This window comes from Jaculus jaculus, chromosome 9 (assembly GCF_020740685.1).
Source record: "Jaculus jaculus isolate mJacJac1 chromosome 9, mJacJac1.mat.Y.cur, whole genome shotgun sequence".
NCBI lineage: Eukaryota > Metazoa > Chordata > Mammalia > Rodentia > Dipodidae > Jaculus > Jaculus jaculus.
This window is the reverse complement of record NC_059110.1, coordinates 19,427,132-19,452,735: the sequence shown is the minus strand read 5'-3', so window position 1 is coordinate 19,452,735 and position 25,604 is coordinate 19,427,132. Positions and strand designations below refer to the sequence as shown.

Here is a 25,604-nt window from a genome sequence, read left to right as displayed (position 1 = left end):
ATAAGCAAGCTGAGATTGTTCTCATTGCTATGATAAATTCTCCCCCCAAAAAAAGTCTGCAGAAAATTTCATTACCTAGGCCTTCAAGCAAAACTGAGGGCATTGTGGTCCTTGGAAGTCATGGCAAAAAAAAAAAACAAAAAAAAACTGATTAATCTTCCTTTAATAAATCAAATACTTACACAATTTAAAGAGATCTGAATTTCATTTTCTGTGCTTGATTTGTTAACATATAAAATAATTACAGCCATTTCCATTTCAATCTGAATGACATTGTATCATACTATGTACTGAATATATAATGCTGTCAGATAAAATGAAACAATAGAGAGATATAAATGCCACACCATTGGAAGAATATTTTTCTCTATGGAAAATCATGTTTATCAGTGTTTCCTAGAATTTTCCCCTATTTTTAAGGAGATGGAATGCTTGCTTTTGTTTAATTAGCTTTAAATTATTCCCATTATGTGGATTTGAAAATTTAGTACCACAAGACCCTAAATGCTTAGTAGTGGGGATATATTAACAAAATAGAAAATATAGAAGTCAACAAAGTTCTTTAATGCAACATTACTATTTCAACCTTTTATACTTTTCAACTCTGAACATTCAAACTAGATCAATGCTATTTTCTAAATGCAGAACAAATGAATATTAAACTGTTTATTTTATTATGGATGCTGCTTATAGGGGGACTCGCCAGTTGCTGGACAGAGTAGCTATATCCACACATAGTGCTGCTGGGCAGGGAATGCTGGAACACAGATATCACCATGGCCCCTGCTAGCTCTGGCCCCTTCACTATGTTGGGATTTTAGTGAGACAACGAATGGACTTCCTTCCTGAATTTCAGTCAAATAAGTAGACTTGAAAACCAATATCTAGAGATTAACCATCAGTTTTATAAGAAATGTTACTGTGTGCATAATATGCAATAGAATGTATAATTTTTTATTTGACCAGTAAGTTTATCCAGGCATATGTCTATAATCTCAGCACTTGACAAGTGAAGGAAGAAAGGTCATGAGTTCAAGGCCAGAGAATTTATGACAAAAAGGTACATTAAGTGAGTAAAGTTGAGCAAAATTTCAAGATACAGGCTAGCATAAAAATATCAATGTATTTTTTGCTTGTTGGTTTATTGGTTTTTTGGTTTTTCGAGGTAAGGTCTCACTCTGGTCCAGGTTGACCTGGAATTAACTATGTAGTCTCAGGGTGGCCTTGAACTCATGGCAATTCTTCTACCTCTACCTCCTAAGTGCTGGGATTAAAGGCGTGCACCACATCTGGCTAATAGTATTTTTCATACTATCAAGAAACAATATTTTTAAATATTTTTAAAAATTAAGCGCTCTGCAAATATTTAAAAAAAATGCCTAGGATCTGTATCATCAAAGCTATGAAACTTGGGTTGAACAAACGAAGAAGCTAAAATACCTGTATATCTTTTGGATACATTACACTAAGACAGTTACATATGCATGCATATATGTGAAAACTTACTGACCGGTACTATGAAGACTTTTGCAATTTATTACAGGTGAGTTAAATCTCAAAAAAAAAAAAAATGTTTGTGAAAAGTTTTCATTCTTTAGCCCAGACTGGCTAAAAACTCACTATTCTGGCTTTCAACTCACAGCAGTCCTACCTCTTCTGTCTCCTGAATGGTCAGAATACAGGTTGGGAGCTACGACATAGGACTAAACATTTTTAAAACTTAAAATTGAGACTGGGAGATGACTCAACAGTAATAACAGCATGAGGAGATGAAAAGGCCTGTGTTTGATTCCCGACATGGCAATGAAAAGCCAGGCATGGCTACACACGCCTGGAATCCCAGCCCTGTGAGGGGCAAAGATAGGAGAGTCACTGGGGTCACTGCTCTGTCTGACCACAGAGAGTGGGAACAATTTCATGCTCAGTGAGAGATACTTCATCTCAAGGAAATGATGTGAAAGAGTAATAGGACACTTGATTTTCTTCTGTGACTTCCTCACTTGGGCATGCGGGCTACATACATCTATACCTACCCATGCACACAGACTAAAAAATTGTTAAGGAAAACTGAAAAAAAAAAAACAACACCAAAACTAAACAAATACTCGTTTTAGACATATGCCCACAAAAGGACTTTGAATACTTGATGCCAGAATTAGGGAGGAGAACCTACCCATTCTAGTGCAGCTGGACAAACACAGCCCACAATTTCCAGAGGCCAGAGAAGTAATCAGAATATCTGGGTGAAGTGCCTGGTTCCAAACAAAAGAGAGACACTGGACTGAGTCTATTGCACCTGCTTTCCTTACTCTACCCATGAGGCAAGTCACTAGACTTTAGGTAAAAGCAGACAACAAAAGTGTTCTCCAATGAGAATCTTCAGAAAGAAGCAGGAGATGACGAGGAGGGCATCTGAACCCAAGAACAGCTACTTGATGTCTTTGTGCTTTAGTCTTCTTGCTTGTGAAATGGCCACAAAAACTTGTCTTGCATAGCGTAAGGTTTGAAAAAGATAATTCATGTAAACACCTCTGCCAGTGACCAGGATCAACAAACTGGAAGTAGAGGAACAACATTTAGTACCTTAAAGGAAAAAGAGAACTTCGAGAAGGTCATTAACTTGCTTGTGTTATATTGAGATCAGGAACCTGAGGTCCCAGGAATTCAAAACCTCTTGTTCCATGGTGTGATTGCTATTCTCAGTGGAAACCTCTCTGGGCATCCCTTTGAGGGAGATTTTAGATTAGGTTAATGCTGTTGGGAAGACTTTCCCTAAATGTGGGTGGAAGCATTCCATAGGCTGGGGTCCTGGAATGAACAAAAAGGAGAGAGATAGCTGAACACCAGCTTTCATGGGTGTCCACGTACTGACTGCAGATGGATTGTGAATAGATGTTTTATACCACCACCACCCTGCCTGCCCCACCATGATGGACTGTATGCATGCCCGTGAAACGTAACTTTCCTCCTGAAGATCTTTCGTCGGGTATCTTGTAGCAGTGAGAAAAGTAACTGATAACCAAGGCCTGTGGGAAACTGATTGCTTATGGAGAATGGCACAGCTGCCTCTGAGTCCCAGCTGGCCAGGAACTTAGTCCAGAATTCACTTTGCTGAATAGCGATCCTAAATGGCAACAGGGGAAATTGTTGATCGTACTCCAAGCTACCCGGAGCATCCTGCTTTTTGAGAGCACGCAACCGATTTCTACCTCCATCGATGCTCTGTGTGCTGCTAACTTGGAGCGATTTATAGCCTTTGTTGATCTTTCACAATAAGAACAAAAGTACTCATTTAGAGCTGAGGTAGCTATTTTCTCAGTCTTCTGTGAAGCAGTCAGACAGGTATTCTTTTGAAGGTAAATAAACACAGTCAACATCAATTATTTGCTTCTGCTCAGTATGTTAGGTAATGGTTTAATGACACCCTAGTGGTCTGTAATAGTTAATGCACCACAGAAATGAATTACAAAATCCCCTTTTCACAAATAAATCTCAGAGGAGTATTATGAAAAGGCACTAAATCCCAGGGAATCAAATTGTTTTCATCTTCCTACAAGGTTGCCATGTTATTAGTTTCCAATTTTTTAGTTACCAATCATAAAAATATGGGGCTCTTAAGTGGCAGGTAAACCTGTAATAGATATGTGCATGTACACATATATGTGTATATGCTCTATGTATGCATGAACACAAATGTAAACACTACATTTATATTTATGTTACTTATTTATAACTGATGTAATACTATATATTTGTAAGATGATAGACACTTGCAACATTATCTGGGACAATTGCTATGAAAATAAAATATTTCTATAAAGGCCAGGTGATTTCCCAACTCTGTGTCTCAAATAATATAGCTCATTAGACTGGAGCCAAGATGTCTGAAACAGGGTTAGTAGCTGGAGAGACAATTCTTTCTGATGGCAGCTGCCCCTTTCATGTGCAAAGCCTGTGGACTTGCAGGGTAGGGAGGTGCATATGTCTACTTCCAACAGATATAAGCACACAAGCTGTTTGTTTTGGAAGAGGAAATAGTGCCTTGAAAATATACCTTGGAAACATGTGTCTGGGTCCCTTGATCAATTTCTCCTTATAGTAGGCTGTTGATAGATTGAATGTCAGGGATTTTCGTCAGCTAGGTACATCTGGAATGATCCTAGGGAGAAGCCTCATACCAAGCTTGGCACAGACACTGGTATTCAGCAAGATGCTGTGTTTCTGCAACCAATAAAGTAGCAGCACCTCCACTGTAGTTCCCTGTATCTAAACTGTGTGGTCACTGCAGGTACCATAGAAAGAACATTCGGATCCAAAATATATCATGCTTTTTTCTTACCTGAAAAATATATTAATATCTATTTAGTAGGATAGTGGTGTGCATTAAGTTTTAGTTATTAAGGGTTATGTATGGCTAGTGTTCAAAAAAGGTAACTATTATCACTATATATTTTTCATTAAAACTAATGTAGGATTAATTAAGGCTAATAAAATGTACCAGTGACTATTTATATGTATACAAAAATGTATTTATATATACCTGGATGTATACATAAGTCCTACTCATAATGTCATCAACATATAGTTACAGTTACAGGGGATGTGGCTTTGGGGACAGGAGGCTGTTTATTCATTTTGCTTTGTTTTTACCAGTGTTCTGGAACAATTACTATTAGCACTCACTTTCACATGGAGGAGTGACCCAGTTTTGATAAGTATTATGGTCACCCTGGATAAGGATCATAATGAACATACTGGGCCTGAGGAGATGACTCAGTCATCGAGCAAGTGTGAGCACCTGTGTTTGGATCCCCAGAATTCACACAAAGGCCAGGCATGGTGACTTGTGCTTATAATCTCAGCACAGGCCAGGCATGGTGCACACCTTTAATCCGTGCACTTGGGAGGCAGATTTAAAAGGATCACTGTGAGTTCCAGGCCACTCAGAGACTGCATAGTGAATTCCAGGTCAACCTGGGCTAGAGAAAGACCTATTTCAAAAAACAAACAAACAAACAAATAAGTAATTTCAGTGCTGGAGAGACAGATACAAGCAATCTCTAAGTCTTGCAGGCTGGCAAGACTAGCCAAATTAGTGAGCTCTGGATTTAGTGAGAAAAACCCTTTTTCAATATAGTGGAGAGCTATACAGGGAGCTATCTATTGTTGACCTCAGGCCTCTCTACACATACACACAAACACACACACATTCATGTACTCCCCCACACATGTGTTCTCACCTACATATGGACACACACACACATACACACACACACACACATGAAAGCACTGATCTGTTAGAAATTAAGAATAATTGTCTAGTGCCAATGCATGAAGTATCTACTAGACAACCTCTGGATTAAGACATTTACTGAGGACACCAGGGAACATGTCACCCTATTTCAATGACTTTGTAGTGTTTGTTAGAAGGATCTTTGTTTTCAGTATCACATAATGTTATGTGTTGATTCTGTGCAGTTTGGTTTTAAAATGCCTCATTTGTCTCTCTTCCTTCTCATTTCCTCCTGGAAAATGTCCTTTCAATCTGGAAAATATTATCTTCTCAAATTCCACATTAACAATGACCTATAAAATGAATCTGAAAGATGGCTTTGAATTGAATCTTTGTTTGGCATCTCTTACGGCTGATACACATGTATCTTTTTCACATTTTCAGTTTGATCTACATAGATTTTCTTTTAGATAGAACACTTCAGAAATTTCTTTTTCCACCACATACACAGCATCAAAGACAAAATTCCTTACTGTTCCTTAGTCTAGAGACCCTAACCTCAACTTACATGTCCTCAGCCAGCCCTTAGCTCTTGCGAGTTTCTGGAACTAAGTACAAAACCTGTAAATTATGCCAGTAGTGTGATCACAAGTCTCTTTTAGCTTCTAAACTTGTTACCTTTACTTCATTTTCACCCAAATTTGTTTTTTAAAATTTCTCATCAAGGCATATCTGGAGTTTAGATTTCCAATGGTAAGCTTATACACGATGCTATACAGTCCCTGTGAAACTGGTTGTCAGTTTGGGGGACTTGTGTTCACCAATGACAAGGTTAGAAATTATCGTAGGACTTTTGGAGATTCACAAGGAATAGGTAAGGTTCATGTATAGTATGACCTGCATGTCAAGAGTCTTCATTAATTAGCAAATGTAATTTAAATATCTCTGCACCACTAACCCTGTATAAGGAGAAACTCACACTCCCTTCTTCAGTGGGCTCTTTATGGCCCTAGAGATGATACAACCTAGTAGAATCACCAACATAAAATACGAAAGGCATGATGGTGCACGCACTGAGTTACTGCACATGGTCATAAAAGGCACAGAATTAATCCTTTTCTTGTGCCATGAGATAGGGGAGTTTTTAATCTAAGTTCCTATGACATGAACAGTAATGAGAATTATTTCCATGATGGTGTAAGGATTTCCTTATTATGCACAATTTTTTTTACCTTGATGGCATTTGCTCCATATTTAATAAAACCATTATTGAGTAAAGAAAATGAAAGTGGAATAAAAAACAGTGATTTTCAGATGAAAATCCCCAGTGCTTGCACAAGTGGGTGCGGCTTTGCCTAAGTCATTGTTCTTTCCTTTCTCACAGACCCTGGAAGCCCTTTGAACATTGAGCATATAGTCCTATGATTTTGTAACCTTGGTAGTGATCTGTTTTTATTGTTCCAGGCAATGAAAGCTTAGAAGAAAACTACGTCCAGGACAGTAAGATGGGATTTGTCATTAATGCCATCTATGCCATGGCACATGGGCTACAAAACATGCACCACGCCCTTTGCCCCGGGCATGTGGGTCTGTGTGATGCCATGAAGCCCATTGATGGCAGAAAACTCCTGGACTTCCTCATCAAGTCTTCATTCATCGGTGTGTCTGGAGAGGAGGTGTGGTTCGATGAGAAGGGGGATGCTCCTGGAAGGTAAAGCTGTCTTCTCGATACCGGATGGGGATGAAAGTCCCTGTGAGCCTTTCTGAGCAAGAAAGGTGCCAGCTAGGCTCCCATGGTTCTAGGATACCAAACATAAATGCACTTAGATGGTTAAAATACAGGCCCAGTGTCAGATGGCAACTGCCAAGACTCATAACAATCTTAGAAATTTTGAAATGCTTTATGATTAACTAGAATCCTCCATCCTGCAAGCCAACATTCTACCAGTCATCTGGCCCTCCCCTCAAAATGCTTGGAACTTCCTTGAAAACCCAAGAAACTGAAGACATTACATGAGACCCGGCCAGCAGGGCCCTGTCAAGCACTGCCTACACAAGCTCACATCTCACTGATTCATCACCATGCCATTCTGGTCGTGAAACGGGCCATATAGTACCCCTGGTTAGTGACGTGTAAATAGGGCTGGGGTGATGGTTCAGTGATTAAAGACACTTACTTGCAGAACCTGCTAGTCCAACTTCAGTTCCTCAGCACCCATGTAAGCACAGCTGCAAAGTGGAGCATGCGTCTGTGTTGCTAAGTTGCTCATATCAGTGGGAGGTGGAGCTAGGAGATTCTGAAGCTGTCTGGACAGCTAATCTGACGTTTGTTTGAAGTGGGAAGACAGTCTCAAAGAAGGTAGCACACAGACACTTTGAAGTGGTCCTCTGATCTCCACATAATGGCCATGGCACAATTGCCCACCCACACACAAATACAAGAGTAGTATGCAAAGCAACCAATTCCTATGTATGCTTTCCTATGTCTCAGGCTAACTTATTTCTGCTAAAATATCTCTTGGAAAAAGAAAGAATTTTATTTTATTATTATTATTTTTATTATTAGTTTTTCTATTCAGCAAATACAGGCAGTTTGGTACCATTATTAGGCTCATCCGTGACCTACCCCCTCCCCATTGGCCTCTCCTTGTTGAGGTATATGGGTCGTGCATTGTGGAGTAAGCCCTCAGTTATTGGTACGATAAATGTCTCTGCATATCATGACCCAACATGTGTCTCTGACATTCTTTCTGCCCCCTCTACCACAAAATTTCCCTGAGCCATGTTGGGTTCATTTTTGGTCTGCTTCAGTGATGAGGTGTTGGGGGCCTCTGAGGCTCTGGCTCTCTGATTTGGTAGGAGTTGATTTTTCTCTGTGTTGGTCTCCTTCCCCCTTATGCTGGTATCCAGTTCATCAGGAAAACAGCACCCTTGCTTGTTTCACCAATTTTCCTTAGTTTCAGCCAGGGCCCTTTTGAGGTATGATGGGGTGGCTCTCTCCTTAGGATCTGCATCTATCTGAAAAAGAGAAGCAGATTCTCCAATGGAGAGTAAGTTAGCACCAGGACAAATGAAATAACCCTTACTTTTTTTTATAGAGAGTTTAATAGGAGTAGGCCCTCTAGTAGCCCATGATTGATGGTAGCTTGATATTGGAGAGTGGGCTTATGTTTGGATATGATTCTGACTTGTTTCCCTAAACCTTCTACATCTTCCCTCCCTTCCTCTCTCTCTCTCTCTCTCTTCTCTCTAACTCTTGTATATTAGCTATATTTTTCCTCATTTTTTAGTGGGTACTGACCTGTAACTCCCAGTACCAGCATGGGGCTATCATCCACAATGAGCTTTTGATCAGAGAAACCTACAGGGTTTCCTAAAAGAATGACATATTTCTGTCAGAGTACTTGATGACCCACCAAAGGTTAGTGGTAAGACCCTATTGCTGAAGACACCATATGCAGCTGATACGTAAAATGGAACGGCATGGCTGGAAGCCAGGAGAGAGGCAGTCCCCAGACAGTCAGTGTATCTAGTGCCAGAAGGTGCTACATGGGTGACTGGGGAAAATGACCAATATCTGTCCAAGCAACTCATGGTCTAACCTACGTAGCAACAAATAACCGGTTGTGATGCACACACAAGTGCAATAGTGGCACACAGCCATGGTGGGGAACCAACTGCTCTTGATTTGGCTAAATGATCCCCTCAGTGGTACAGGACCCATAGCTGGAGCTGGGAAACAAGTCAGAATTTGCTTTATGGAATTTAGTCTGCTATGGTTTTCAAATAATCAAACAATAGAAAAGTAAAATTGAAATTTTATATATATATATATATATATATATATATATATATATATATATATATATATGATGTTTATTTGCAAATGACTAGGTTAGAAATGGAGATATATATCAAGTCACTTTCCATGCAGTACCATCAGTGAGCTCATGCATAACTGGTACATACAGAATGCTGGCAGTGTCCAAAGCAGCTGTGGTCATTCACATACATAGGATAGTGATAAGAATGGCAGAAGAGGGCTGGAGAGATGGCATAGCGGTTAAGCGCTTGCCTGTGAAGCCTAAGGACCCCGGTTCGAGGCTCGGTTCCCCAGGTCCCACGTTAGCCAGATGCACAAGGGGGCGCATGCGTCTGGAGTTCCTTTGCAGAGGCTGGAAGCCCTGGCGTGCCCATTCTGTCTCTCTCCCTCTATCTGTCTTTCTCTCTGTCTGCCACTCTCAAATAAATAAATAAATATTAAAAAAAAAGTTTTAAAAAAGAATGGCAGAAGAACTGAACCCTGTAGCAGGAAGGAAACGCCCTAACAATTGGCGATGCATGGTGTGCCCATCTTATAAGCCCTGCTGTCTCTCAGTGTGTGGTTTTGCTGAGTTAAAACTTTGTAGGAAAGCCTATGTTGTGTCAAAATGGAGCTGCAAAACATTTAATCCTCACTACTCTAGGAGCATTGCTATCTTTCTCTGACAGGTCATAGAACTTAGTGTCAGAGACACTAAACAAGCCACCCAAGGCACACAGAGAGCAAGCAAGTGTTGGAGGCAATGCCGTCTGACTTTGAGGCTATTAATCACTTTGCCACATCATGCTACTTTTTAGCTCATCCTAAAATTAGGCAAAATTGCCAGCAACTTTCTTAATGTCGTGGCAGAAGAACTATATGAGACTGTGTAACCCTGAATACAATCCCACACAGCCCATCTTTTCATATGAGCTTCAAAGTCTGCATCTAAAGAATCCCTTGTGGGGGCTAAGTGGAATCTCCCTGTTCAAAGCCAACCATTCTGTGGAGGTAACTGATAGGACATTGGCAACAATCAAAACCACATACGAGGGCTGGAGAGATGACTTAGCAGTTAAGCGCTTGCCTGTGAAGCCTATGGACCCGGGTTCGAAGCCTATGGACCCGGGTTCGAGGCTTGATTCCCCAGAACCCACGTTAGCCAGATGCACAAGGGGGCGCATGCATCTGGAGTTCGTTTGCAGTGGCTGTAGGCCCTGGCATGCCCATTCTCTCTCTATCTGCCTCTTTCTCTCTCTGTCTGTCACTCTCAAATAAATAAATAAAAACAATAATTAAAAAATCACAAACGAATCCTTCCAAGCTGCCAGTTAGGTAGTAGGAGCTAGAGTTTGATTGGAATGCGACTGTGATGATCGATCTAGGCCCTGGAGGTGGAGACAGCTATAAGTGATATATATTTTGGGAAATAGTACTGGGTAGTGGTAGTAAAAAAGAAAAAAAAGACCCTGGGATTCAGAAGAGTGACACACACCCATCTATAAGCCCATTGTTATAATACTGGCTTAGTAAAGAGCCAGACTTGCAAGGTAAACCTTCCTTCATGATTCCAAACCACACCAGCAACAAAATTGCAAAAGCACATAACATACACACACAGTGGGCTCAGGGTTTAGCACAGGACTAGACAGTTTTTCACATTCCATAAATACACATTTCCTCCTTCTTTATTCTATTTATAAGTTATCCAACACAAGAGTGAGCACTTTTATCTTCTATCACTTCTGCATTCGGTGACATATTATGATTATGCACAGTACCCTGGGCCTCCTTCCAAGGTCAGCGCCTCTTTCAATCACCTCCTTTGCCCCCTTGGTTTTCAGCTCCTGTGGCAATCACCCACAGTCCCTCTTGTAATTACTTTAATTAACCAACACATAACACATATTGAATGCATTGAGAGGGTGCTGAGAGGATGTAATTTACAGCACGAAGACATTTCAAATAAGGTATAGCCTGCCACGAAAGAAACCTGAGGTCAAAATAAAAAGAGCAATACTCACTTATTTGCCAGCACAGGGAGCCTTTTTTTTTCTTTCCTCCAGCATTTGGAACTTTTTTTTATAAAGTGCTTTCTTACTAAAATATTGTGAAATTTTCAGTTTCTACATGCTAATGAAGTGTGAACTGATTTCCTTATGAAACAGCAAATGAGGAGGTGCAAATAAAAGTCTTAGGCAAGTGACATAGGGAAAACATATCCAAGGCGTGTAGTATAGAAGAGCAATCGTTGAGAAGATCTAAAGAGATGCAGCTCATGTGGTAGGGCACTTTCCCACTGTGCCTACTATGGGTTTGGTCCCCAGCACCTCATAACCGGGTGTGGTGATGTACACCTGTCAGCCCTTCACTGGTGAGGTGGAGGCAGATGGATGCGGAAATTAAAAGTCACCCTCAGGTTCTATAGTGAGCTTGAAGCCAACCTAGGATACATTTGACCCTATCTCAAAAAAAAAAAGCAAATAATGGCAAATTAATGGAAACAAAAAGGAAATTATTCATAGCAACAGTCAGAGATTCTAAGGCCATAACGAGTTTAGCATGGAAAGATATTGGAGTTGTAGATTGGTGTCATTGGCCACAGGAAAAGTGTGAGCCACTATCTTGCAGTCAGTGCTGCTCACGTATCTCTGAGATGTGCTGGTATATCTCAGCACCAAGGGGGATCGTGACTGTGAGCCGAAAACCAGAGCAGCCGGTGAGTGATGGGGTCCAGGAGTTCGGCTTTGTCCTCTAGCTCCAGGTAGTCTCGCTTGCCAGGCAAGAGGAAATTTCTTGTCTTCTCTTCGAGCCCCCGTAGTCCTGTAGCGGACAGCATCTGCGGACATGCAGAAACTGAATTATACAGAAACCACGAGCTACCCTGTGGGTGACAGGAGACATTTGCCCATACAGATCAGGAAAATAAAGCTACCTTTTGTCTAGATAACTAGATACAGTGAACAGATTTCAGAAACCTACTTGGGTCACTTGGAGTGCTGGCCTGAGAGCCATGAATCTGAGCCAGTTCTAAAAGGAAAGAATTCCAGGATGATTTAAGCCAGGGAAACAGGGGAGCGAAGGCAGAAAAGAGCCAGGGAAAAAAACAGTGGTTAGTTGCCATCTATTTCCTCCGGTCATAAAACAGAGAATACAAGGCCAGGCATCATGTTCTGGTTCTGGAGGGTGAGACTGTACACAGGCCCAGTAGAGAAGGCCGCCCTCCTCACAAAGCTAGGAGAGGAGCCAGGCAGGGAGGCTACTACCCCATGAGCTATAGGAGGAAGACGATTTTCAATGACTAAGGGACCAACATCACCAACCTCATTCCCAGTGTTTTATTTGAGGCAGAGAGAGAGATTGAAAATAGGCATGCCAGGGCTTCCAGCCACCTCAAACAAACTCCAGATACATGTGCCATGTGCAGCTGGCTTAAGTGGGTCCTGGAGAATTGAACCTGGTTCCTTTGGCTTTGCAGGCAAGTGCCTTAACCACTAAGTCATCTCTCCAGCCCAACAAATTAGATTTTTATGATAGCCATAGACATATAGGAATGACTTTTTTTTTTTTTTTTTTGAGGTAGGGTCTCATTCTAGCTCAGGCTGACCTGGAATTCACTCTGTAGTCTCAGGGTGACTTTGACCTCTCGGTGATCCTCCTACTTCTGCTTCTCAAGAATGCTGGGATTAAAGGGGTGCATCACCATGCCCTGGTGGCTGTTTTTTTTTTTTTTTTTTTAACAATACCTGACATGTTGTGCTAATTCTTTGGGCAACTGCAACAAAATGCCACAGGCTGTGTGGCTTATAAAGCAACAGAAACTTGTTGGTTCCAGTTAAGGAGTCTGGGAGATATGAGATCAAGATATCAGCAGACTGTGTCTGGTGAAGGCCCACTTTATTTATTTTTTCCTCCCTGAGGCAAGCCCAACAGAAGGGCCTGTTTTTCTTTGCTTTCTTTCCTTCTTTCTTTCTTTTTTTCTTTCTTTCTTTCTTTCTTTCTTTCTTTCTTTCTTTCTTTCTTTCTTTCTTTCTTTCTTTGCTTGTTGGTTTGCTTGTATTATTATTATTATTATTATTATTATTGTTGTTGTTGTTGTTGGTTTTTCGAGGTAGGGTCTCATTCTAGCTCAGGCTGACCTGGAATTCACTATGTAGTCTCAGGGTAGCTTTAAACTCACGGCGCTCCTTCTACCTCTGCCTCCCAAGTGCTGGGATTAAAGGCGTGCACCACCACGCCTGGCTTGCTTGTACTTTTATGAGACAGAGAGGAAACCTGACATGCCAGCTTGAAGGCCCACTTTCTGATTCACAGATATTGTCTTCTAGTTGTGTCCTTATGTAGGAGGAATGCAAGAGAGATTTTTTTCAAGCCACATTTTTCCCCTTTGAAATTTTTAGTGTTCAATTCTTGCCATAATGCAAATGGTTTAAAATCTGATTCACTGTTCAATATTTTATTTGAGCTTAGAGGCAATAATCTCAACCATGACTCTACCCCTTGGTCTTATCACCTCCCAAAGGCCCCATCTCTTCACAGCATCACTCTGGATGTTACAGTCTTAACCTATCAATCTTGAGAAGATACAAACTTTCAGATCACAGGACTTATGAGTTCGTCCCAATTATAAAGTACCTTCTTACATGCCTTAGGTCCATACATTTTTACATAGCCCTGAGAAACTTAAAGAATTTAGTGTTAGTCCAAAGTAATGTAATCTGTTATTACAATGTGAGACCGGCCTCCTTGGCTCACACATTCTGATGCAAGTCCTCTATCCTCTCCTTTTTGCATCTTAAGATGACTTCTTCAACCTGCCATAGGGAAAAAAAAAAGGTGTGATCCCCAGAAGATATTTTGGTTGCAGTAATTTTTGGCTGCAGATTTCTTGGGATGGGGAAGGAAGGTACATGATGACATCACGAGAACAAGAAGTTCCAAATGTTGATTCTGCTGTTGTATAGCATTTCATCATTTGAAATTACTGAAAAACATAACATTTTAGTTTAAAAAAAAGTCTTAAAACAGTGGAGACCCTTTTGAATGTCAATGTTTAGATCACTAAATCCTCAACATCCTTATGAATTAAACACACTTTTCTTGGATGTTTTGTTCTACAAGCACCAGACTTTGAAAAACTACCTGCTTTTAATTTGGTATCATAAAAATGATAACTGAATATTAAGACAAAACTTGGAATTAACCAAACAGAGAAATTTTTGTGGGTGGCCTGTTGCTCATTCATAGGATAACTTAATGGACAGTGACTTTAGGTGATCTACAAACCACTAGCATTGCCGTTTGGAGGATAAGCGGATGAAATCATGAGAGCCATGCCATCTTTAGCAAATAAGAATAATGTGTAAGTACAGTTTAGAGTGTCGGAAGTGTTCATAATTAGCTGTGTGATAACTCGAGCTTTTCTCTCTCTTCTTTCCACCGAGTCATAACCACACCCAGTGTCGCTCACGGTGGTTTTCTTCGTAGGTATGACATCATGAACCTGCAGTACACCGACGCCAGCCGCTATGACTACGTACACGTGGGAACCTGGCATGAGGGCGTGCTGAACATTGACGACTACAAAATCCAGATGAACAAGAGTGGGGTGGTGCGGTCGGTGTGCAGCGAGCCGTGCTTAAAGGGCCAGATTAAGGTAAGTCTCCCCAGACCTTGTTCGCAAAGAGCTTTCCTTCTTGTGTGGTAGCAAAGAAAACATTCTTCGTAAGCAAGACTGTTCAGAAAAGGCTCATGCCAAGTGTATCGGTTTCTGCTTGTATGTTTAGTTAAAACAAAAAAAAAAAAAAAAGGAAAATTAGGATGTGGAATAGGTAACTATTGGACTAATTTTCAGACTTTTTATTTAAACTACAGCGATGGGCTAGGAATAGGTATAATGTAGGCAGAGAACAGGAGATGATTAATAACATTAAATGTTGAGGGCTGTGGAGTTGGCTCAGTGGATAAGGTTCTTGCTGCATGTTCCCAAGGGTAGATTCCCAGAACCCAGGTGAGGCCACACAGTCTAGTGCTAGCATCTATAATTCCAGTGTGTGTAGGGCACAGAGGGAAATAGAGATTGGAAAAAAAATCTTATGGCAGCTTGCGGGCTAGTCTGTCTGGTAAATAAACCCATGTCAATGTTATCCTCCGACCTCCACACAACGCACCATGGCATGCCCACCTGCCCTCACATTTATCACACCCACCCACCAAAGAACATATAATTACACACTGAAACAGAGGTAAGTGTGGAAGTGAAGCACAAAAATGCTGTTTAGTCATAGATCCAGCTATTTGTAAAACAAGTTTTGGGGCTCTAAGGCACTCTGAGGTTTGTAATGGAAGTGTTCATGAATTTGATGATGGTCATTATGACACGGTGTATACATGTATCAAGCTTTCATGTTGCACAGCTTAAAGGCATGAAATGTTGTCAATTATTTTTAAATTAAAGGTGTTTAATATTTTATTTGTTTGTTTGAAAAGAGTGCACCAGTGCCTCCAGCCACTGCAAACAAACTCCAGCTGCATGTTCCACCTTGTACATCTGGCTTGCAAGAGTACTGGGCAATCAAACCCGGGTCCTTAGATTTCACAGGCAAGTGCCTTAGCCACTAAACCACCTCTCCAGCTCCAAATTTGAAGGTTTTCAGGCAGAAGGAGAATGTGGAAACTCATACTTATCATATCACTTAGTCACCATCCTTTCTGTTGTTAAAGAAGGCAAACCCGGCCAATGCTGAGTGATCCTATAACTAAAGGAACAGATGTTGAGATGAGAAAAATGAAAAAAAAAAAAATAGGCAGGAGAAACAGTACTGATCATTTCCCCTGTCTCTACCAGTGCTTTGATATATGCACACTGAATGGAGAGAACTAGAGTGAATAAACACCAAATATTGGACATCTGCTAGACGTACCCGGGAAAGTGCCCAGTGAGCATCCTGGTGCCTGGTGGTATTTACAGTCTAGCTGGAAGACACGTACACGAGGAAATGGGTCCCGGGTGGGGGTGGCGCGAGCTGCCAGGGGTATGGGTCAGATGAGCTAATTCTCTGTGATTCATCTCGGAAGGCAGGCAGGCTGTCACGTAAATGTCACGCAGCGCAGCTGGAGCTGGAGGAGGTCTTGTGTGAGTCTCTGGCCCTCCCTCACGGGTGCCGCCGCCGTGATGCCCGGCCATTCTCTGCTTGAGAGCTACAGCCCCCTCCCTCACTCCCCCATGCAGGGAGCGAACATCTGCCACGCACGAGTAATGCTCCTGGGGCTATTAAATATTAGGGTGTAGGCTTGAAGAACTTTCTGTCAACTTACAAGAAACAGTAGAAGATCAGGAACCTACGCTGAGAAGCTGTTCTGGCAGAACTCCTAAGTGACTCTGCCACTTTGATGACAGTGCTTAACTCTCACTAGCTGGCTAACAGGGTGCTAATGACCTCTGACTATGGGCGCAGGTAATTCTTGCATTTTTAGGTGGTGTGACTTAAGTGTGGTTTGGGTTTGTCCCCCAAAGCTTTAAGTGTTGGAAGCTTTGTCCTCAGTGTGATAATGCTGGAAGGTGATGGTAGCTTTAGGAGCTGGTGGGAACTTGAGGAGGTGGGGGCCTGTGGGGAGGTCATCTGGGGCAGCACTCTAGTTCCAGAAGAGAGGCCTTTTTCCTTCAACCTCAGGGGTGGGGTGTCTGCACGTCTATCTTTGCCTAGATGTTGAAGTATTCACGGCAGGATGTCTGTGTTATACCCATACCATGCTTCCAAAGGGGACACTAGGAATGTTGCTGAGCCACCCATTACAGAGCACTCACAATGAATGCAAATCTCTTGGGGGGTCAATTAAAAAAAAAAAAAACAACCATTGTGTACCCTGCAGGAGAAAATATGCCTCTTCTGAATAAGACCTGAAGTGGGGTGGGGGGGTTGTTTGTTTCCCACAGACAGTTTGAGAGGCACAGAAACAAATGAAATCTGAACCCCGTTAGTAAATGACAGGGCTCATGTTCTCACACCACAAATTTGCCTGGCAGGAGGCCAAGATGGAAGAGCTGGGGCCCAGCCGTCACTGTGAAGAGACCGAGAGAGGCAGCTTGCGAGGGGGTTCAAGCCATCACTTGCATTATCTAGGAAGTAGAACCTCGAGGGGGGGGAGGAAACTATTTCTTTTATAGATCAAATGTCATTTGAAAGGCTAAAGTAATAATTTGATGTCTTCTCTGGTGGTGCATAAAATTTTCTTATGATAATTTCCTTTGGAATAGTTAAAAAGCCAGTTTCTCTGTTACTTTTAGAAATCCATATCTTATTTATTTGAGAGAGAAAGAGAGAGGAAAGAGAGAGAGAGAGAGAGAACAGGGTACGCCAAGGCTTCTAGCCACTGCAAACACACTCCAGACACGTGCACCACCTTATGTGCTTATGTGGGACAAAAATCTGGTATTAGGCTTTGCACGCAAGCACTTTAACCACTAAGTCATCTCTCTTGCCCTAGACATCCATAGCTTGTTAAAATTAACTCTTGTAGAAGCAACAAATCATTTCAATCAAACTAGGTAAGTAAAAATCATGCTTTTTATTGTTGTGTCCCTGCTGGCCTGGGGAGATGGCTTGGGAGTTAAGAGCATTTTACCCTCACGCATGAATGCCTCTCAGGCCTGAGACCACTTGGGTTCACTTTCAGCAGAATCCATGTTAAGATGTGGGCGTGTCCACACACATCTGTAACCTCAGCCCCTGGTCTGAGATGAGAAAATGCTTGGGACCCCCTAACTGAAAGCAGACAACTCTGGGTGACATGAGAGATGCTATCGCAATGAAGTATGCAGTGTTGCCATAGAGACGGACAACCGAAGTTTTCTTCTGGGTGCTGCCTGCATGTCCACAGCATGCACATCTGTACACACACACATGCATACACCATACATGACACACCACACCACATTCTCTGCATACATATTTTCAAAAAAAAAAAAAGCCCATACCATGTAGTTCAGTAGAGAGAATTTAATATAGAAAAGTGGTTATAAAAGTTAAAGACAGGGCTGGAGAGATGGCTTAGTGGTTAAGCACTTGCCTGTGAAGCCTAAGGACCCCGGTTCGAGGCTCGGTTCCCCAGGTCCCACATTAGCTAGATGCACAAGGGAGCGCACGCGTCTGGAGTTTGTTTACAGAGGCTGGAAGCCCTGGCGCGCCCATTCTCTCTCTCTCCCTCTATCTGTCTTTCTCTGTGTCTGCCGCTCTCAAATAAATAAATAAATAATTTAAAAATTAAAAAATAATAAATAAATAAAATTTTAAAAAGTTAAAGACAGGGCAGGGGAGATGGTTCAGCAGGAAAGAATGTTTGCCCCCAAGCACAAGGGCTTGAGAGGGTCTGATTTGCAGTTCCATCCCTAGCACCATGGACAGGATTGGGCATAGTCATATATGCCTGTAACCCAGTCCTGTGGGGAGCAGAGACAGGCAAGTCACAGGGGCTTGATGGTCAGTCAGCCAGTCTCACCAAACATGGAAGCATCTGATTCAGTGAGACTCTGGAGGAAAGACGCAGAAAAAAGCTGAAGAAGGACACAGATGTTCTCCTCTGGTCTCCTCATGTCTACAGGCAGGATGCAAGCATCTGCACCATTGTGTGCATACATCCCATCACATGTCACATCACACACACACACACACACACACACACACACACCAAAAAGGTAACAGAGAATTCTTTAACAACAATGGAAATCCATCTCCACTTCAGGGCTGGAAGGGCATTGGAAGAACTCAGTCTGTATCTGAAGTACTTCTCCTACAAGTAAGGTATTCCTGCCTTGATTTTACTGGTGATGGATCTGAGATACACAGGGGTGGAGGTCCTTGCCTTCAATATCTCTTAACTAGAAGGCATCAAAACTTGGCTAAGAGCCAACAGAGAGCTCTTATCATCCCATGGCCACATGTCCTTTAACTGTCTGCCATTACATGAACTGGCACGCTTCTTATAATGCAAATTTCAGTTTTAAGTCTTAGTTTCTTAATAGTTCACAATGAAAACATAAATAGTGATCTGCTCTAAAAACACCAAGGGAAACAAAGCTAAGAAAACAATACTCATAAAGAAGGGAGGCAAAATTTACTAGAGACAATGAAGTGACCAGAGAAGCAAGGGGAAGATAGGAATGCCTACAGACTGCTTTCTCCTGCCTCTTACTCATCCTTTGCTCCCCTCTCCCTACCCCTCTTTTTATTTCTCCTTTATTTAAGTTCGTCTGTGAATTCTATTCTTAAAGAAACAAAATAGGGCTGGGAAGTTTGGGTGACAAAAAGGAGGTGGTCACTCTTTCCTCTTGGCCTCACCCAGCAGGAGAAGGCAGAGCTCTAGTGAACACAGCATATATAATAAGTGTTTCCTCACTTACATATGCCCCCTTGCTGTGCCATGAAGCAGCACTTTATATGTGAAGAACAGAGTTCAGCAACATATATAATCTGTTGACTTTAATAATATTGGATTAATGATTTTAGCCAATTTGTTTATTGTATTTTCTACTAGAGAAATGAAATTTTAGTTTCAGAAGACATTATGGGCCTCAGAAGTGCACTTAATTTAAATTGATAGACAGATCCTTGCTTACCTTTTAACCCTTATATGACTCTGATGTTTATATTGGCAAACAGAAGGTAAAAGCAGATGTGTTGAGTATCAAAGTGCAGGAGACACGATAATTTTAATATATATATATATATATATATATATATATATATATATATATATATATATATATATGATATTCATATAGATAAATGGTTGGATTGTCAGAATCTATTAAGAAGTCATTTGTATTTGTCTCTAAGTGGAACTGAGTATCTCTCCTTGAGCATTATTAGGTCTAATGTTAGACCGTAGTTGATCTCTGGGTTTTCTTAGAAGTTAAAATGACCCAGAGAAGTTGCCAATGGAGAAAATACAATTTTTAATAATAGCTTTAAGGTAAATCGATAATATTGGTTTTCTTTTGCATTTACACTACCTTTCAATATAGGTCATTGATTAAATATTAGACAAGGTGGGCTGGAGAGATAACTTAGCAGTTAAGCGCTTGCTTGCAAAGCCTAAGGACCCCAGTATGAGGCTCATTTCCCCAGTACCCACTTAAGCCAGATGCAAAAGGTGGCACATGCATCTGGAATTCATTTGCAGTGACTAGAGGCCCTGGTGCGCCCATTGTCTCTCTCTCCTTCTGCCCCTTTCTCTGTCTGTCACTGTCAAATAAATATATTTTTTTTAAGTAGCCAAGCTGTTTTAAAACAGGTATCTTAAAAACTGGAGATTGAGGTTAAGGGTTTCCATTTTAAAACTACTTGTCATTGTAGCAACTTAAGAACATCTTTGCAAGGTAAATGCTAGCACTCTTTCATTCGCTCCATTGTTATAATGTTGTTCTTCTCCTTCTCTACACATTTTCCTGCTTTTAAAATAACTCTTATGGGCTGGATAGATTTCTCAGTGGTTAGGAACTTTGCTGGGTTCAATTCTCCAGGACCCATGTAAGGCTAGATGTACAATGTAGTTCATGCATCCGGAGTTCATTAGCAGTGGCTAGTTACCCTGGTGCACCCATTTTCACTCCGTCTCTCTTCTCTGTCTCTGCTTGCATATAAATAAATAAATAAATACAATATTTAAAAATAGTTGAATATTTACAGTTGCTTATTCAGCCAAACTCCAGATTTATTCTGTGAAAGACACTGTTTATCTGAAATATTGGAACAGCTATTTTTTTTTTAAAGTTTTTTGGTTCATTTTTTATTTATTTATTTGAGAGCGACAGACACAGAGAGAAAGACAGATAGAGGGAGAGAGAGAGAATGGGCGCGCCAGGGCTTCCAGCCTCTGCAAATGAACTCCAGATGAGTGTGCCCCCTTGTGCATCTGGCTAACGTGGGACCTGGGGAACCGAGCCTCGAACTGGGGTCCTTAGGCTTCACAGGCAAGCGCTTAACCACTAAGCCATCTCTCCAGCCCTGGAACAGCTATTTTTGAGAAAAGTCATGAAGCAACTAATAACTCTTTCCCTCATTGTAAGATTAAAAAAAAAAATACACAAATAAGTATAGAGCAGTTTCCATAAGACCAGAAGCAGCTGCTGTGATAAAAGGGTTTATTTCAGCTTATGGGTTTTTTTTTTAAAAAAAAATTTATATGAGACAGAGAGAGAGAGAGAGAGAGAGAGAGAGAGAGAGAGAGAGAGAGAATTGGCACACCAGGGCCCCCAGCCACTAAAATCAAATTCCAGACATCTGTGTCCTCTTGTACACATGTGCAACCTTGTTTGCTTGTGTCACTGTGTGTCTGGCTTATGTGGGACCTGGAGAGTTGAACATGAGTCCTTAGGCTTCGCAGGCAAGCTTTTAAATACTAAGTCACCTCCCCAGTCCCAGCTTACAGTTTTGAGGGGGAAGTTTCATCATCGTGGAGAAAATATGGCACAAGCAAGCTATCAGGATGGCACATCTTGTCACATCAGTTGGGAAGAAGTAACTCGAATGAGCACTTTGAACACCCAGTGGGCTAAACTAATAAACATCAAAGTCTTCCCCCTCTGACACGCCTCATCTGGTAAGCCTTTATCTTCCAAAGGTTCTACAACTCTTTCAGATTATCTGCAACTGGGAACCAAGAATTCAAAATACACGAGGTAATGGGAGACATTTCCCATTCAAACACTTATAATTTAAACCAACTTTTATAATCTAAAATATATAGAATAGATATGTATATCTATGTACATATGCATAATATATTTCTACTATTTGATAACCATTCTTCTCCTGCTTTATGCAGAAATAACTACAAAAAAGATGTTGTGGGTTTATGCTATTGAATAGCAATGTTGCTAAGAGGATGTGGGAACCTTATAATATCAGTACTCCAGTTTATAACATACCTGCCAATATCACAATTTAATGACCTTTGGGAGAAAAATCCACTGTAATCATGTAATGGTGTATGGAAATTAATATTATGGGAATTCATCTAGATGAACTTTGAAAAGCATCTGGATTCCACCTGTTTTGCAGTAATGGAAACAGTGAAATATGTTCATCAAAATATAAAATAACTGAATATATGCCATGCAATCATTTCTGGTAAAATCTGCCACCAGTTTACCTATGAACCCTTTGATCTCTTTGTATGGAGAATGGAGGAAATGGAAAAAATCTGAAAAGACAGGGAAAATGGTGTTGGTTCATTTGTTCAGCAGCATTATGATTTGCATTTGTCTAATTAGTTGCATTGACTTTATATGAACAGAAAAAATTAAAGCTGGTTGAAGTGGCATACAGTATTTTATGTTAGCCATTATTGTACTACTTATACCAATTAAAGTAAAGAAGAGGCATTTGTTTAGCAATTCAGTTTTTCTCATCTCATTTAGAAAAAATAAATAACTTGGAATGTAAATTCTGTATGCACATTCTGAAGGTGTTTGTTTTCTTTTCAAAAAAGACTGCATTTCATTTTTTGAACTGTTATTGAAAGTAAAATAAGAAAAAAAATGTATTTATTGAAAATATCCCGTCATTTTAATCTGAACCCATTCTTATGAAATTCTAAAAGAGTTGTACAAATTTCAACTGCATATGAAAATAATTTCATTCTTGTGAAAGCTAGAGGTTCTATTTTTTTTTTAAGTATGGCAATATTTACAGTTGAATTCTGACTCTACATATGGAAATATTTGGTACTTTTTAATGTGTTAGGAAAGAACTTCTGCTCTTACACAAGAGGGAGGGGTAACAGGGTCCGCAGTGAATCATCTGTTGCCAAGTGGGAAAGCTCGCTGAAATGCTGTGTGGGACTGTGTTCAGGCATTGGAAGGCAGAGCATGACCTTGATGCCAAGGAAGTGAAAGGAAATATACGAGGAAAAACCTTGAAATCACTCAAGCTTTCTGCCTAGAGGCAATTCCTTGATTGTTCAGCTAGAGAAAACTCAGAGTTTGGCCATCTTGCTAATTGAAGGAGACAGAATCAGAGTTCGGGAAAGCCAAGACAGCAAGAATTTCCAGCACAAAGAAAGGAAGAAGATGGGTCTCTGCAAGAGGTAATAAAAGAGTCTTGGAAATTAATATGGGAGTATTTGAGCATCAGTAAATATGTAGCATGCAAGTCTGAGTCCAGGCAAAGGGAAATCCCTAGGAAAGTAGGTTCCTGGAGCTCACACATTTCCAGGGAATATTGGTTTCTACCTGTTAGAGTGGAACATGCATGGAATTTGAACCTAAAAGGCTCAGGCCTGAATGTTAAAATTAATTCCTAGACCAGACTACTCTTGACTCCCTTTGAAAGGTTAAAGACTAAAATCAAAAGAAAGGAAACTTCACTGCAAGCAACTCAGCCCCCTGACAGAACAACAGCCCTCACACCTTAGTGAAAAGGAGGGAGGAAAAAAGGGAATGCAGCGCACCATACCATCATCATACTTTAATGTGGACAGTGCCCAATCTCTGGTCAAAAATGTTTGGGCATCGTGACAAATTTGGAAAATGTAACACATTTATGTAACCTTGTAACATGTAACATTGTACATAATCATGTAACATTTATCTGGAGGAAACCTAAACAATACCATTACCACAGTCTTGGCCCCAAAGGCCCAGTTCCAGATCCAGTCACTCAGTCACCCGCATGGGAGTGGGTGAGCTTCTCCTGCAAGGTTTAGGTGCTATCTGATGCCATTCTTAGCTTCCGTCTTGATGGAAGCTAGTAGTGTGTGCATTAATACATTCCAAAGGTTATACCTTATAGTCAAAGGGATGTTGGGTCAGATGTAGATAAATGATTGATAAATGGCTATTAAGAGGGCTAAAAGTGGGCTGGAGAGATGGCTTAGCAGTTAAGCGCTTGCCTGTGAAGCCTAAGGACCCCGGTTCAAGGCTCGGTTCCCCAGGTCCCACGTTAGCCAGATGCACAAGGGGCGCACGCGTATGGAGTTCGTTTGCAGAGGCTGGAAGCCCTGGCGTGCCCATTCTTTCTTTCCCTCTATCTGTCTTTCTCTCTGTGTCTGTCGCTCTCAAATAAATAAATAAATAAAAATTAAAAAAAAAAAAGAGGGCTAAAAGAAACCCAAAGTAAATTTGGTTCTTTGTCAGCAACATTCAGTCAGTCAATGTAGTCTTCAACACAGATATGATTTTTTTCAAAGACCTACTGTTCAGTAACACTGAGGTGCTATATTACAAATGCACCTGAACTTCCTAAAAGAATGGGAGAGGAAGGCAGATTTCAAAAGTGTGCTTGTTAATTTTTTGAAGAAATAATGGCTGAAAAAAATTTCAAATGTAATGAAAATGTTAACCCACATTCATAAAACTCAAAAAAACTTAAAAGTGATGTGTTGACTAAACATCACTCCTCCTTTCTCATCTTGTTTAGAAAAAAAAGGAGGGCTGAAGAGATAGCTTAGTGGTTAAGCACTTGCCTGTGAAGCCTATAGACCCTGGTTCAAGGCTTGATTCCCCAGGACCCACATTAGCCAGATGCACAAGGGGGCACAAGCATCTGGAGTTCGTTTGCAGTGGCTGGAGGCCCTGGCCTGCCCATTCTCTCCCTCTCTCTCTCTCTCTCTGCCTCTGACTCTCTCTCTGTCGCTCTCAAATAAGTAAATAAAAATAAACAAAAAAATTTTAAAAAGGAAAAGATGAATATTATCCAGAATATGGAAGCCAGTTATGTACAGATAATCTCAACATAGTAACAAGGTAAGCACTAAAGGAATGCTATTTTTAAAGTGCTAAAATAAAAAAAATAATAAAACAAAACCTTTCAACCTAGAAGCCATTCCCAAAGATGAAGAAATGGCATAAAGTGCTGCAAAGTAACAGCTGTCCACCCAATTTCACTTGAGTTCCAAATCAAGTTAAAATAGTGTTCTGGGGCTGGAGAGACAGCTTAGCAGTTAAGGCACATGGCTGCGAAGCCTAAGGACCCATGTTGGACTCTCTGGATCCCACATAAGCCAGATGCACAAAGGTGAGGCAAGCACAAGGTTGCACTCGCTCTCTAGGTGGCGCAAGCGTCTGGAGTTCGATTTCAGTGGCTGAGGCCCTGGCGTGTCAATTCTCTCTCTCAAAAATAATTAAAAAAATAAAATAGTGATCTGAAAAAATTAAGACAAATAACTTCTTTTAAACAAATAAAAGGTGAGAGAAGTAATTTTCAGATATACTCCTGGATTCTTGCTGATATAAATATTGAAGGAAATACTTCTGGTAGAAGAAACATGTAAGTTTACACTTAAATAAGAGGATTACAAATACTTTTGAAAAATAGGGCTGGAGAGATGGCTCAACAGTTAAAGGCTTGCAATGCTTAATGGCCTGGGTTCAATTCTGCAGTACCCACATAAAGCCAGATGCACAAAGTGGTGGGAATACCTGGAGTTCCTTTGCAGTGGCAAGAGCCCCTCATGCACCCATCCATTCATTCTCTCTCTCTCTCTCTCTCTCTCTCTGTCTCTCTTTTTCTTCCAAATAAATTTAATTTTTTTTCGAGTTAGAGTCTCACTCTAGCCCAGGGGGACCTG

The 25,604-nt window shown here is 40.9% G+C and overlaps 1 protein-coding gene across 3 annotated transcripts in view; it reads left to right on the top strand.

The window, feature by feature from the left end:
- The window catches only part of Grm1 (glutamate metabotropic receptor 1), a 426,514-nt gene that overhangs the window by 345,228 nt on the left and 55,682 nt on the right, over positions 1–25,604 (top strand). For all 3 annotated transcript variants that reach the window (XM_004651140.2, XM_004651143.2, XM_004651144.2), the window contains exons 5-6: positions 6,698–6,944; positions 14,523–14,691. In XM_004651140.2, coding sequence (XP_004651197.2) covers positions 6,698–6,944; positions 14,523–14,691 — 416 coding nt within the window. The remainder of the gene's footprint in view (positions 1–6,697; positions 6,945–14,522; positions 14,692–25,604) is intronic.